This window comes from Rhinolophus hipposideros (genome assembly GCF_964194185.1).
Source record: "Rhinolophus hipposideros genome assembly, chromosome: 5".
NCBI classification, from domain to species: Eukaryota; Metazoa; Chordata; class Mammalia; order Chiroptera; family Rhinolophidae; genus Rhinolophus; species Rhinolophus hipposideros.
In genome coordinates this window covers 83571008-83584848 of record NC_138051.1, presented here as the reverse complement: position 1 = coordinate 83584848, position 13841 = coordinate 83571008, and the positions used below count along the sequence as shown (strand labels likewise).

General features: G+C 36.5%; 1 protein-coding gene across 1 annotated transcript in view; it reads left to right on the top strand.

Annotated features, from left to right (window-relative positions):
• Nucleotides 1-13841, top strand: part of CEP128 (centrosomal protein 128) — a 317243-nt gene that overhangs the window by 251573 nt on the left and 51829 nt on the right. The window contains exon 18 of the mRNA XM_081048990.1: nucleotides 6749-6838. Within this exon, the coding sequence (XP_080905116.1) occupies nucleotides 6749-6838 (90 nt within the window). The remainder of the gene's footprint in view (nucleotides 1-6748; nucleotides 6839-13841) is intronic.

Genomic DNA, 13841 nt, shown 5'->3' with positions numbered 1-13841 from the left:
TAGAACTCAAATTTCTTAGTTCTCTTGGAACAAGTCTAATGAATATTAATATAGGGGTATTATAATATGGAAAAGAATTCCAGTGTAGAGTTGGCAGACACATCATTGGGGATTTACTGGGCAAGAAAAACCACCAAAGACAAAAAACTGACATGGACAAATAAATCGCGCTAGCAGAGGCTGGCATATCAAACATTAACATCTCAGTAGACCCAGTAGATGGCCAGTTCTCCTGGTAAACAACCATGTGACAAACTGGGCCAGTGACAGACCAACTAACTGGGTAATTTCTGTTGTTTTGCTGTCAGTCATGTTTGCCTGACTGTGGCGTGCCCATAACCTATACTTTCAAACCACATAGTAGTCTGGAGATTTTAGAGATTGTGGATAGAAATGCAAGGATGGGGCAGCAAAGAGTCCCTGAGTGACTTTAAAAGGGGGAGAGAGAGTGAACTGGGAGGTTGGGTTCCAACACTGGCTCTCCAGAAGAATTGAAGGATCGATTAAAGCAGTTCTTAAAATTTCTGTAGAAATTCTGATTGTCTTGGTACTAAAGTACATTTCTAGACATCCCAATTTACATACATTGATAAATTGGAATTGACTCTTTAAGGCTTTATTAAACTAAAAGGTAAATTCAGTATCCCGCTCATCCCTAGGATGACTCACAAGAGTTATAATGGAACTTACATAATTCTAGAAACCAAAATGTGATGTATACCTACTTATTCTTTCCAAGATGCAGTCTTCAGAATGTAAGCAGATCACTATCTCTTTTTCTGATATATGATTTCTTAAAAAACTGTTCTAAGCAATGACATAAAGAAAAGAAAACATGGGTCACTGTGGGGGATGGGAGGGTTGAGCAACACTTTCAGGACAAGCAAGTTAGTGGCTCATTAAAAATCTCTCTTTTATTAAAAGCTGAAAGGCCTTGTCAAGCCTTAAATTCAGTTCGAGGTCTTAACAGACATGAAACATTATCAGTCTGTATTATAAGGTCAAGCAGGGTCTCAACCAATTAGGTTTGTACACTTCAATGTACTACGTTAGGAGGCCTCGGGAGAGCAGGGAACCAAGCTCAGTAAAATAGATTCCACTGGAAATGTTATCATCCTATTTTACCTGAAATTTGCAACTTAATTTTACTTCCAAATGTATGACAGAATTTAACTTGAAAATAGAAAGCCTTGAGAGTGAAGTATTCTTGTCTCTGAATAATTCGAAGTTGATTGACTAAATCATTTTCTCTTGAGGATAAAAAATATGAGAATGTGGTCGGTTTTGTTTCTCCTGAAGGATGCAAAGCACAGGTCCTCAGGATTCGGCAGTCTTCTTGAGTCAAGCTTCTAAAAAATGTCTCAAAAAAAAAGAAAAGGACACCATTTGGATACATTTAAAACTGCAAAAACTAAGTGTCCTCTTTGAGCTCGAAAGCTCAAATTTTACTCCGTGACTGAAAGTTTAAAAAACTTGGTAGTGAAAATGAACCAAGTGTGTTACAGATTTTGCAAATTGCTCCCAGGGGGGAAGTTATTTTATCTATCTCTGTACACTATCCCCTTTGCAGTTGACTGCATGAAAAGCAACATTTCCATAAAACATGGTGTTTTGTCAGAGTCTGAGTTCTGGGCTTCGTGGGCACAGGGGCTGATGTGAAGAGCAGCTTACATTTTCCTGTGAAAAATGAAAATAATCTAAGCACATTATGAAGTTTTGCACTGTTGAGCTTGTCAGAGTTTTGCCATGTTTCCAGAGTCAACTGTCACCTGGTAGTTGGAGGCAATTTCATTTGCATTGCCGATTAAGTGATCACTATGGCACTGTTCTACGTCGCGTGTATCTGCTGTTCTTCTCATGTTACATTCCTAATTAGGGCCTTCAACTTTGGATAGATAACTGTGTGTCTTAATCTGTTCAGGCTGCTATAACAAAAATACCTTAAATTAGGTAACTTATACTAGTAACATTTACTTCTCACAGTTCTAGAGGCTGGGAAGTCCTAGATTAAGGCAGATGCAGTATTCAGTATTTATGCTGGTAGATTTGTAGGTGGTGAGGGCCTACTTCCTGATTCATAGATAGCCACTTCTGGCTGTGTCCTCACATGGCACAGAGCAGAGAGAGCGCTCTGAGTCTCTTGAATAGGCTCTTTTATGAGGGCTCCACACTCATGCCCTCATCACCTCCCAAGGTCCTACCTCCTAATAGTATCATATTGGGGATTAGGATTTCAACCTATGAATTTTACGGGCGCTCAAATGTTCGGACATAACACTATGTGCTCCATTTTGTCTTCCATCTCTTGATAACATTGACAATTGTGGAAAGCAGTATTTTAAGTAATGACTAGTTTGCAACAAATTTGGAAACAGTTGCTCATCAATGATACAATTCTGGTTAAAACAGTTTCCATTGCCTCATAAAACAAATCTTTGAGCTCTGAAGCATTAAGACATCATTGAAAGAAATTAGAGTTCTCACTTCTGGGACTCTCCCATCCCATCTTTGGCTGATTTTCCAGAATATAAAGAAACACTGCAGAGGATTTCCCCAAGCTGGAGTCTTGAAAACTCACTAAGATTATGTTTCACTCTATTAACAAATACTTATTTAACGCTTCTTAATTCCTGTCAAGATTGCACTAAATCCGCCCCAAGGGTGATGGTCTGTGCATCAAAGGAAAAGGGGGAAAACAGGCCCTCTGATTTGTTAATGAATGATATTAATAGCTAATGAGCAATTCTTTTGTCATGCCCTATGCTCAAACTTCTCAATATATGTCATTTATTCCCTATAACAATTGTATAAGAGATACTGCTATCCTCATTTTACAGATAAAGAACCTAAGGCATGTAGCTTGCGAAGCCCGTAAGTGGCAGGGCTATAACTTACTCATATTAGAGTCTGCCTGGCTTCCCTACCACTGTACTTAATGCCTCCTGAGCTCATGGAGAACTGAATTGCTACACTTTATTTGTTTAGGTTCCTGGCCTTTCTTTTAATTTCTTCCTTGTTTTTTTTTTTTCCTATGAGAATGATTCATTAACAAGCATATTACGCATTTAGTGTGGTAAAATACTAGCTGACTTCCTACCTCCTCAAAAAAGAGACTATAAGAAACTAAATACTTTTTAGAAAGTGCATTAAATAAGTCAGGCAGTACTGGAGATTTAGTATTAGTAAAACTTCTCACTGCCTTTCTATAACTTTAAAACTATGTATAAACCCATAGACTCTAAGCTTAAATGCACATGGCAACTGGGATAGTGTCATATAAATATAAATATATATGTATATATTTGTCCATTGGCACGTGAGGAAGATTTTCATCCCTGGTGCGAGATTACGAACAATCCAGTAATCTCGAGCGCTTCTAGGAAGGAGAAGGGATCATTTTTCTTTTTCCATTCTGCACCTTTTCTTTTTGCTTATTCATCATGTTTTAAATAAACAGACTGAAGAAAGTTGTTATTAAAACCCTCCTCGGGCTTCTTCAATTTCAGTTTTAAACCAGGTTCAAAATATTCTGGCAAAAATTAAAGGCAGCATTGAAAATGTTTGCATAAATTTTAAATTGTGCAAAAAGTGATAAAACTAAAGCAAATCAGCCAGAGATGGGAATGGGAGATAGCCCCAGAAGTGAGAACTCTACTTTCAATGATGTCCTCTTAATGCTTCAACCCTCAAAGATTTGTTTTATGAGCTGAAAGAATGACTAATAAGCATCTCCTCTTATATCTTTGACTTCTTATCATAATCAGTGATTATTTTGGTTTCAAAAAAATTGATTCTGAAGTACATTTCTTTCCAAGAGTACATTACAAAATTTAATTTGTTAGAAGTTTAATGTTTACTTTAATAAATAATATTTAATGTCTGTTAACAATATTTCTGTGTTTTCTCATAAAAATGAAATAGAAAAATATTACCTACAAGAGACTCCATGTCGTTACCACCCTCTGGTTGTAATTGAAATCCCTACATCTCATTTCACTGTGAGAAAAGAACTAATAAATTTGTCCCGAGTGAAACGGGGGTTGGGGGGAGAGGCCATTTATGAGCTCGGTGATGAATCTAAGTTCCTGCAGCTTCAATCTAAAAGAGGTGGAAAAGCAGCACACAATAGAGGTGCCATTTATCTGCACAGCAGCACAGCTAATTAAGTGTAGGTCTCTGCCGCCCTTTGTCCTGTCTTCTGAAAGGTCCCTGGTGGTCATGACTGTGTGCCCGGCTGGCCTACTGTCAGACCCAGAAGTCAGAGGAGTTGCAACTTACTTAAGAAAGGCATGTGGCAGAAAATGTAATCCCTTTTATTACAGAGTAAATAAATATAAAAATGTGTACCAATAACCGTTTTTGTTTGAACATTAAATGTATTGTGAGATAGCATGTGTTTTGTTATACTGTCACCTGACATCTGTTAAAAATAAGGTTCTGGAATGCTGTTCTGGAAGGAATAATTTTGAGAAAGAGGCTCCAGAACAGTTTTCCAGTGTATCCCCTAACCTTCACCAAACACACACACAGACAAAATAGCCCCTGATGGTAATAAAAAAGCATTTATTGTCTATCTGCTCGTAAAACTTCACTGTCAGCATATGGTATTTACATTAGTTCCATTTTGCAGAGTTGTTAAATATATATATATATATATATATTTAATGTGATCTTTAATTTGCTTTTTTGAGAGTTAAGATGGACTTCTTTGAGTCAGGTGGATGTGCATTACAGTCTAAGCTCCAACATTTAATCACAGTGTGGAATTCGATACTTTAATACCTGCGAGTCTGTTTTCTCTGACTTTAAGTGAATGAAGTTAATAATGTTTGCCAAGGGAGAGTTTTTGTGAGCATTAAATGAGAACATATGTGGAAAGCACCCAATACAATTTTTGGCAAATAATAAGGTTTTAATAGCATTTTTTGTTTGGGGGGTTTTTTGGGTTTTTTTTTTTTGATACTTTTTGGTAATTTAAAGGGATTGTTTCATTAACAGCCACAACACACATCCCAGTGTCCCTTTTGTTCCCGAAATTAAACCCTTTTGTCCCCGGAGCTTTGCATGTGCTACTGTCTCTACCATGCTTTCCCTTAACTCTTTCACTGATGGCTCATTTCATCCTTTTGAGTTTCAGCGCAAATATCACCCCTTCTGTGAACTGACCCTGACCACCCTGGTCTAAACTGAACCTCGACCCTCGTCACCTGCCCGTCAGTTCCTGGGTGACTTCTGTATACATGTCTTTCCTCCTCCTTTGGAGTTTAAGCTCTGTGAAGAGACCTTATATCCCTTGTCTATAGCTGTATACCCATTCTCCAACATGGAGTTTGTGTGGAGGAATGGATTAATTAAGTAAATGAATAAGTGAGTGGAAGGGAGGAGGGAGAAAGAAAAGAAGCAAGAAAGGAAGGATGGAAAAACATTGGAAAGAAAGAAAGAATGATGGATAAAAGGAGTAAAGGACAAAAGGAAGAAACTTATGTGGTCTGTGGAATGGCTTACATTCTGGGTACTGTATGTATATATGCATATACAACTTTTACATTTTGTTTTAAAGCTTAAAAGTTGGATAAAATCTTTCTGGTTCTTATTCTCTTGACACTGGTCAGTGTGTTTCCCCTCATCCTCTCCTTCCAGAAGAACCTTGAACGCTTTGCCAGGGCAACCTCTGTGAGTCAGGAAGTAATTCTTACAGGATAACAACACCTTAGAACAGAGGGCCACTGAACTTCCTGTAAAGGGCAAAACTCTAAATATTTTCAATTTTACAAGCAATATGCTATCCCCCAACTCAACTCTGCCATTGTAGGATAAAAGCAGCCATAGACCATATGTAAAGAAATAAATGGGCTATGTTCCAATAAAACTTTAGTTATGGAAACTGAATTTTGAATTTCATTTCATTTTTCCATGTCATGAAATACTATTCTTACATTGAATTTTTTCCCCAGCCCAATAAAAATGTAACAACCCCCCCCCCCCTTAGCTCATGGACCTATGAAATCAGGCAGTGGGCTGCATTTGATCCACTGTCCAATTTTGCTGACCCTGCCTGGAATGAACTGGGTTAATGGTTATCTCTCTTAGGAATGTTTCCCTTCTGAAAGATTAACTGAAGTGGAGAGAGTCAAAGAATAAATTTTTGAGTTCTTCCCCAAAGAATAAATTTCCATTGGTAGAATTTTAAATAATTTTGCAAATGGAAGGAAAGTATAATTTTGAGTAATCAGACCTTCCTGAACTCCTCAGCTCACACTGCATCAGCGCTTCATTATCTGCAGGTAAGGTTGTGAGTGTTAAAAGCAGTTTTCATTACCAACCCAAACTGCCCAGGTGTGTCTGTTAACAAGCTCCCATCTCATTTATTCCTTCGCTTAATAAACTTTGGAATTTAGGATCAGTTCCTTCCAGGAATGATTTTTTGAAAGCAAGACAGTTGAGGATACTTTCAACTAAATCACTACTTATTTATAAGCCTGAGCAGTAAAATGTTTTAAATTGTGTGTAATGATTTTCCTAAAATTTGTGCCTTTAAGTGGGATAAGGAATTATTTTGGGGACCATTTTAAAATTACAGCATGATACTATTTTCTCCAAATGCAAAAGTTAAAATTTTATTTGAAATTATTATAGTCCTATTAGTGTTATTTTTATAGCTATTACTATTTATAGTGCTTTTGATTATTTTAGCACAATAGAGCTTTCCAGTGTTTTTTCTTTACTCACATACATCTCTCTTAAACAGCCAAAGCTACAGTTTAAAATTCTACCTTGGGAAGATGCTAGTCAGACTACAATGAAAAATCAGAATGAAGCTCAATTTGAAGAAAAAGCAGTTAAGTATTTCATGGATAGGAATGTTTAGAATATTTAAAACTGGATAGTCAAAATACATCTTCTTTATTTTAGGATATACGGGATAAGTCAGCCTTCAGGTATGCTTCCCAGAAATGTAACTGAAAACTAAGTTATTGGGGGTTTTTCCCTCAGTTTTCTTAGATACTAAGAATAATGCACCGTTGATTATTGTAGTACAGATAATCTAAGGTTAGTTTTAAATCCTTTAACCACCTTTCCCTTTTTTTCTATGCTTGTTTATTAGGAAATGGGGATTAATATAGGTTGAATCTTAGTCTGAATTAAGAAAATAATTCTAATTCAACTGAATTAGAAAATAAGGAAAACCTAACTCAGGTCAGCCAGATACATTATTTAAAACTGAAAGCCTATGTCTTGATTATCCTTATCAGTAGACTCTCTTTAATATAGATTGGTGAGAAGTAAGTGGACACAGAAGAAATATGGGAATGAGAGTGAGACAGTCTCTAGTAGAATGTTCCTTGTGCTTTAATTCCTGAAAAGAATTGAGTAAATGACTCTACCTGTAAATTAGGATGTAGATTATTGAAATTGCTCAAAGGTAAGCAGTTTAATTCCCAAGGTGGACTGGGTGCCCATAGCATTTAATGACTCAGCTGTGTGTTCTGCATGATAGTTAAAAATCAAGTGCTGTGATTCAGATACTCTAGGAAGGAGCTGGAGACAAAGGGTTCTATGGTTTTGTGGGTTTCCTCGTGAACATTCTTCACCTAGAAGCCCAGGAGATACATACCCTTGAGGGAAACAAAGGAGATGTCAGCCTCAGGGAGTCTCATTAGACAAGCTATTTTGGTGGCAGTCAAATACACACCCTGAAAAAAAAGCATACCCTATTGTTTCCCACAAGTTCTGCCTGACACAAATCTACTTATAAATTATGCCATGATCATCACAGCACTGTGATTTGCATAAGAGTTCAGAGCATATTCAGTTGATATATGACTAACCTCACAACTGGAGACATGCACTTTATTTCTTAAAATGTAAATCCTTCAAAAAATTATGGTGTGTTGGTTTCTGGGCTGTTGGCTTTTCCCGCCTACTACTCAACTCCAGTTTTTGCCTCTCTCTTGGGGGACAGTTAATCTTTGAAGTTACATTGGTTGTCATTTGCATTGCTCCGAACCACCATCATAGCCTTTCTATTACCTGCCAATAATTTTCAGTTGTTCCCCAGTCCAAATGTCATTCACTGAACTTTCGTTACCTGTTACCAGCCATCTCACTGTGGAATTGAGCAGTTCCAGGAGAAAAATAATTGTCTTCTGCCCTTCCTTTGGTTTGTAGTCTCATCCTGTGGGTATACACCTATGCGTCACATTCCATTTGTGCTTAAAGAAGAATCTTAAAACAGTTCTTCATTTTAGAGGGGGAAAAAACAAACAAGCAAAAACTGCATTTCTTTGCTTTGTGGTTTGGAATATAAAGGCTAAATCTGAGATATTTTAGTATTAGTTTCATAAAGTGGACTGGAAGTGTTTACAGGGATGTTAAGCAAGACCCTTACCTAACTTCTTAGGCTTCATTTTCCAGCATGAAATCTGTTGAAATAAACCAACAGAGCCCCATTTCCATACATTTACCTTCATCTCTCTCCTCTACCCCACTTGTATTCCTCAGCCTACAAACCCATGCACACATCCCACTTTAGGATAAATGCAATCTGAGCCTTTTCTGAACAGTGTCAGACTGAAGTACAGTGGTCAGTAATGTCCTCGTAACAAACGAGACCACAAATCCAAATGCCAACATGGGATCTAGCAGAAGAAAGCTACAGAGGCACAGCCAGATGCCTCTGCTGTCCACCCGGGGGAATGATGGTCAATGAGAGACCAGATCAGAAACATGGAGCATACCCTTTGACTCTGTGTGGAAATGTTGTGATAGTTTCTGCTTCTGATTTTCCACTAACTGGGTGAAAAGCAGATACAAAGGAACATTACTGGGTATTCCTTCTAGGCAAGGAAATGAGGCATCCTTTTAAACTGGCTTTTCATGATAAGTCAAAATGTTGGGGGTAGGGTTTATGGACACCTTCTTAGACAAAACCTTGATGCCTTGTGGTTTTCTTTTCAGTATTTGCTTTGTTGTTTTGAACCCTGAAGTAGATTATTTGAAAAAGGTTCGTGAGCATCTAATGAAATGAGTTAACAAAGATTGACTACAGGTATTTAATGATGCCTAAATCGAACACTGGATAATTGGGAAACCACTGTACATTGTCTAATTCCACCCATCCTAATTTTTTAAAAGTATGAAATAACTTTGTTTGACTTTTAATGGATAAAATGAAATTTTATGCATAGATTGTCAATTCATTTGATAGTTTCACAGCCAAGTTACTCTATATTCTAAAGCTTTTTTTGTGTTCCAACATTGAGGTTGTTGGTGATTCTTACCTCTATTTTATTTTCATTTGTTTTAAATCACTATATGAAATTGCTGATCTTTTTGTGATGATTAATAAAGGTCTTTTATTTCATTTTAATATCTTGAAGCTTGGAAAATAATACATTTGAAATTATTTCTAGTTCTTTTAATTATTAAAAAAGGATTGACAATTTGTTAAATGTAATGGATTGCTGTGTGGAAATGCGTAGAGGAAAAATGTACATATTTGCATTTCATTTTATACCCTTCAGATAGGAAGTATTAGCTAAAGAGTGAGTGTTGATTAAACAGAGTTAACACTGACAGGCAGAATGCCATGCAGTGGTCTTTCGGGGTGAAGCTGAGTGGATTTTTCTCCTGGAAGGAGGCATTGTGCTTTTAGAACAGTGATGGGAGGGAGTCCTCATTGTGGGTTTTTCTTTTTGAAAATTATATGTCTATCACAGAGCTTCAGTCCCAGAGAAGTTTCCAAAATTATTTTATACTCTTAAAGCTTCTTAGAATTGGAAGGGATAGAGACTCTTGTTATAATTTTATGCCAGTATTGTGCTTTTTCATATGCTAATGATATTTTTAAAGCATTCTTAGAAAATTCTGCATTATTCTGATAAAGTCACTAGACCTGTTCAACTATACTTAACCAAATGCCGAACATCTCTGATTATTTAGACTATAAAGCTTCTCATTCATTGCTTAGATGTAATGTGTCTAATTGATTGGCTCAGCTGAATGAAATGAACTGTTAATGAACAGAGATTCAGACACCAAAGATCCATTTAGTGTTCATTTCTTAACTTGGCCTACAAATTTTTGCCCATCTCTAATGATGCTAATCAATTGGCTTTGGTTCATTTATAAATTCCAGTGTATACCCCATTATGACCAAGTAACAAAAGAATATGCCCAGCTCAAGGCAGGTTACTAAACTCATCATAAAAAGTTAAAATACAGATTTAAAAAAAATTTCTTCAATTACAGTTCACATAGAATATTATATCAATTTCAGGTGTACAACATAGTGATTAGACATTTGTATAATTTACACAGTGATCCTCCTGATAAGTTTAGTACCCATATGACACCAGTTATTCAATATTACTGACTATATTCCCTATGCTGTACTTTACATCCTCATGACTGTTTTTACAATAAAATACGTAGTCTTATAGTGCATATGCACTATAGGCCTCCCCCAAAATATAACTCTACTCGATCTCTCAAGTCCAGAATGAATTGAAACATTATGTCCAGCAGCATTGTTTTCATTTAAAAATTAGTCTGTAGTATTCACATTGGTAAGAACTGTTAGCCATCGGTAGGAATATTGTGAGTCACTGACTATGCAGTGACTACACATAGACTTTAAGAGTAGCATTAAAATAGTTGTTGTCATTTTACGTGTTTCTTAGACTTTCCCCTCCTTAGAACCAAAGGGTGGTGGGAAAGAGACTATCCAATCACAAAAACAAAACAAAACAAAACAAAAAACCAATAGCAATAAAATAGGTTAGTTCCCCCAAGAACTTTTTTTCTTCAAAATACTTGAAGGAAAATTTTCCTTTGGTTTTTGAATAACCTTCCACTTGTTTCTTTTAATTGTTTCTTTCCTTATTTTTGATGGTATTTATCTAGAAATATTTCATACAGGAGAAATAGATTTGGTTTAATAAAATCATTTATTTCTATAATATTCTTAGATCTTATTTCAGGTGTTTTTATTTAGAGTGAAAGAACTTGAAGGCCCATGGGTGGGTGGGCTTCAGAGAGTCTGCAATTCCCCTAAAAGTGTTTGTGGAGTTGTGTGTGTATTGTGGATAATGTACATTTTCCTGGGGACAAGGTCAAATTTCATTAGACCCTCAAAGTCCATGACTACAAAAATAAGAACCACGGATTTATTAAACCACCTGAAATAGCATGATTACAGTGAAAATGTCTTTCTTACTTCTGGAAGTTGTCTTTGTCTCTACTTCTCCTACCTCTAATCCCCCTTTTAGTGTCCTAATGATACATTTTTTTTCTCTCAGAATCCAAGCTCAGGTGGGGAAGGGGGTTGTGATGGGGGAGTGGGGAGTGTGTTGAACCTGCAGCTTGAGCTTGAAGGTAAAATCTGTTTAATTGGAGATTAAACTACAACAACCAAACACTACAATTGCAGTTCTAGAAGAGTGGGAGAGGTTAAGAATATAATTTATTTTGGTATAATTATATATTCATTCTAGGACATATACTGGCAGTTTTTCATAGGCTATATCAATGTCCATTACTGGCTTAAGTTACCTCCATTTTAATAATAAGAACATGAGAGGAAGTATGCAAGTGTTTTGAGAATAAGGGTTTGCAATTGCCTAATTCTTTTATATGCAGAATTATAATAACTAATCTTGTCTGCCGAAAAAGAAGTCAAGTACAAATAACAGTTTAATTTTTCAAAATACATTTCTTTAATTTTAAAAGCAAGTTAATAAGTTCATAAAGACTAGGAGTAGTTTGTGGGGTTTGTGTGTGTGTGTTTTTGTTTTTTATTTGTAGTCTTGAAATTAAGACCAAAAAACTACAATATAGACAAAGCTCATGAATTGGCAGCAATGGCTGGTGTCTTATTAGCTGTTGTTGATTGGAAAATTGAATTATTTAAATTTAGATTAATGAACCGAATTTTTATATTTCCTGAATTTCCTCATTTTCTGAACATGCACATTTTTCACACAAAGATGTCTCAGTACCATTTTGGAATGAAGTAGGTAATAGACATAAGTAAATTGCATCAAAATAGATTATTTATCGACCTTTGTACTTTAACAAAATGGAGTTTTGTAGACTTTTCGTGTTCATAATCTTATAGACTAGGCCCATGTCTTTGTCAACTTCAGGCTGCTATAGCAAATTACCATGGATTGAGTGGTTTAAATAACATTTATTCCTCTCAGTTCTGGAGGATGGGAAGTCCAAGCTCAAGGTGCTGGCAGATTCGGGTCTTGGAGAGGACCCTCTCTTCCTGTAGATTGTCATCTTCTCATATGTCCTTACGTGGCAGAGAGCAGAAAGAGAAGCAAGCATTGTTGTATCTTTTCTTATAAGGGCACTAATCCCATCATGAGGGCTCGAGCCTCGTGACCTAATTACTTCCCAAAGGCCACATGTCCAAATGCCATCACACTAGGGGTTTCAGTACATGAATGTTGCAAGGATACAAGCTTGTAGTCCATGACAGTACGTATTTCTTTTAAAGTCCTGGAACAAATATTCAAGTAAAATGAAGACACTAATACATAAATTTTGTCTTTGGCAAACGCCAAGATAGGAATTAAGAGACAATTTAATTCAATTCTGCTTTTACGTCATATGAGATTACTAATTTCAAGCCAGCCATATGTATGCCATTAAAATATGCTAATCCTAAATAATATGAGCCCACAAATACATAGTATGGAGAAAACTTAAGTGAATAGTGGCTGTGAATATTTTGAGCCTTCTGAGATGGTTCATATAAAGGTTATTTTTGTCTCTAGAAGGCATCTAATGAGGCTCTGTTAAGTCTGCAAAAGATGATAGAGTATTGCTGAATGGCTTTGTCCCAGAAACACAATGAGTAAGATGGCTGGTAACAACAGACCAAAGGCCACTTGAGGCATTATGCGCATCTATTATGACACACTCGTGTGGCAGTACACAAATCACCAGCAAAATAGCAGTTATTTCATGGAACTTGTGGGTGCGAGGGTGAGGTTCTCTCAAGTATGCCAACAAAATGTAATTAAACACATTATATTGCTAAAAGACATCTGCTTTGGGCTAATTTTGCATAATTTATTCATGTAACTCGTGCCCACGTAGCCAAAATGTTGGAAGGGTAAAAATGTTCAACGCAGTTTTCCAGTTTGCGGATTGGAGGTTGAGTTGCAGAAGTCCTCAAAAGCAAGACTGGGAGTTGTGTTAGGTGATGATGGGAGCCAAGAGGTGAGGGCCAAGTTCTGTCTGCTCCTAAGTGCCCTGGATCATGGCAGTCCCTTCACATGAGAGACCTGAGCTGAGTAGTTCTCTATACTATTTCCGCTCTCCACCCTTTCCCTCTGAGGACTAAATGGTTAATTTGGTTAAACAAAAATTTAGATTTCACACATCTCCTCCTACTGCTTACAATGAGAGAAAAGAAATGAAAATGGCCTTGACCATCCTGAAAAAGATGGCATCCCACCCTAAATCTTCAGACTCTCCTTCTCAAATTCAGCCCTTTTAATTTGTTAAAAACTCCCTGTATGTAGCTGTCAGCTCCGAAAAGAATTGAGAATGCAACCACTGGATTGAAAATGCAGCTATTTTCTCAATCATGGAACTTTTTAAAGAATATTGTCAATGACTCTTTTTCAAACTGATTTCTGTATGAGTAATGTAAGCCCATCTGAGTTCAGGATTGGCTGCATGTAACGTATCTTTCTAATTTATTTTTCCTGCTTTGTTTTAATTAACAATTTACTTCTTAATTTTAATTGATGAAGTATTCTTATGTTTGAACTTGACGTTCCTGTGCGATCACACTTTGTGCTGTACACCTAATTGAGAGCTGG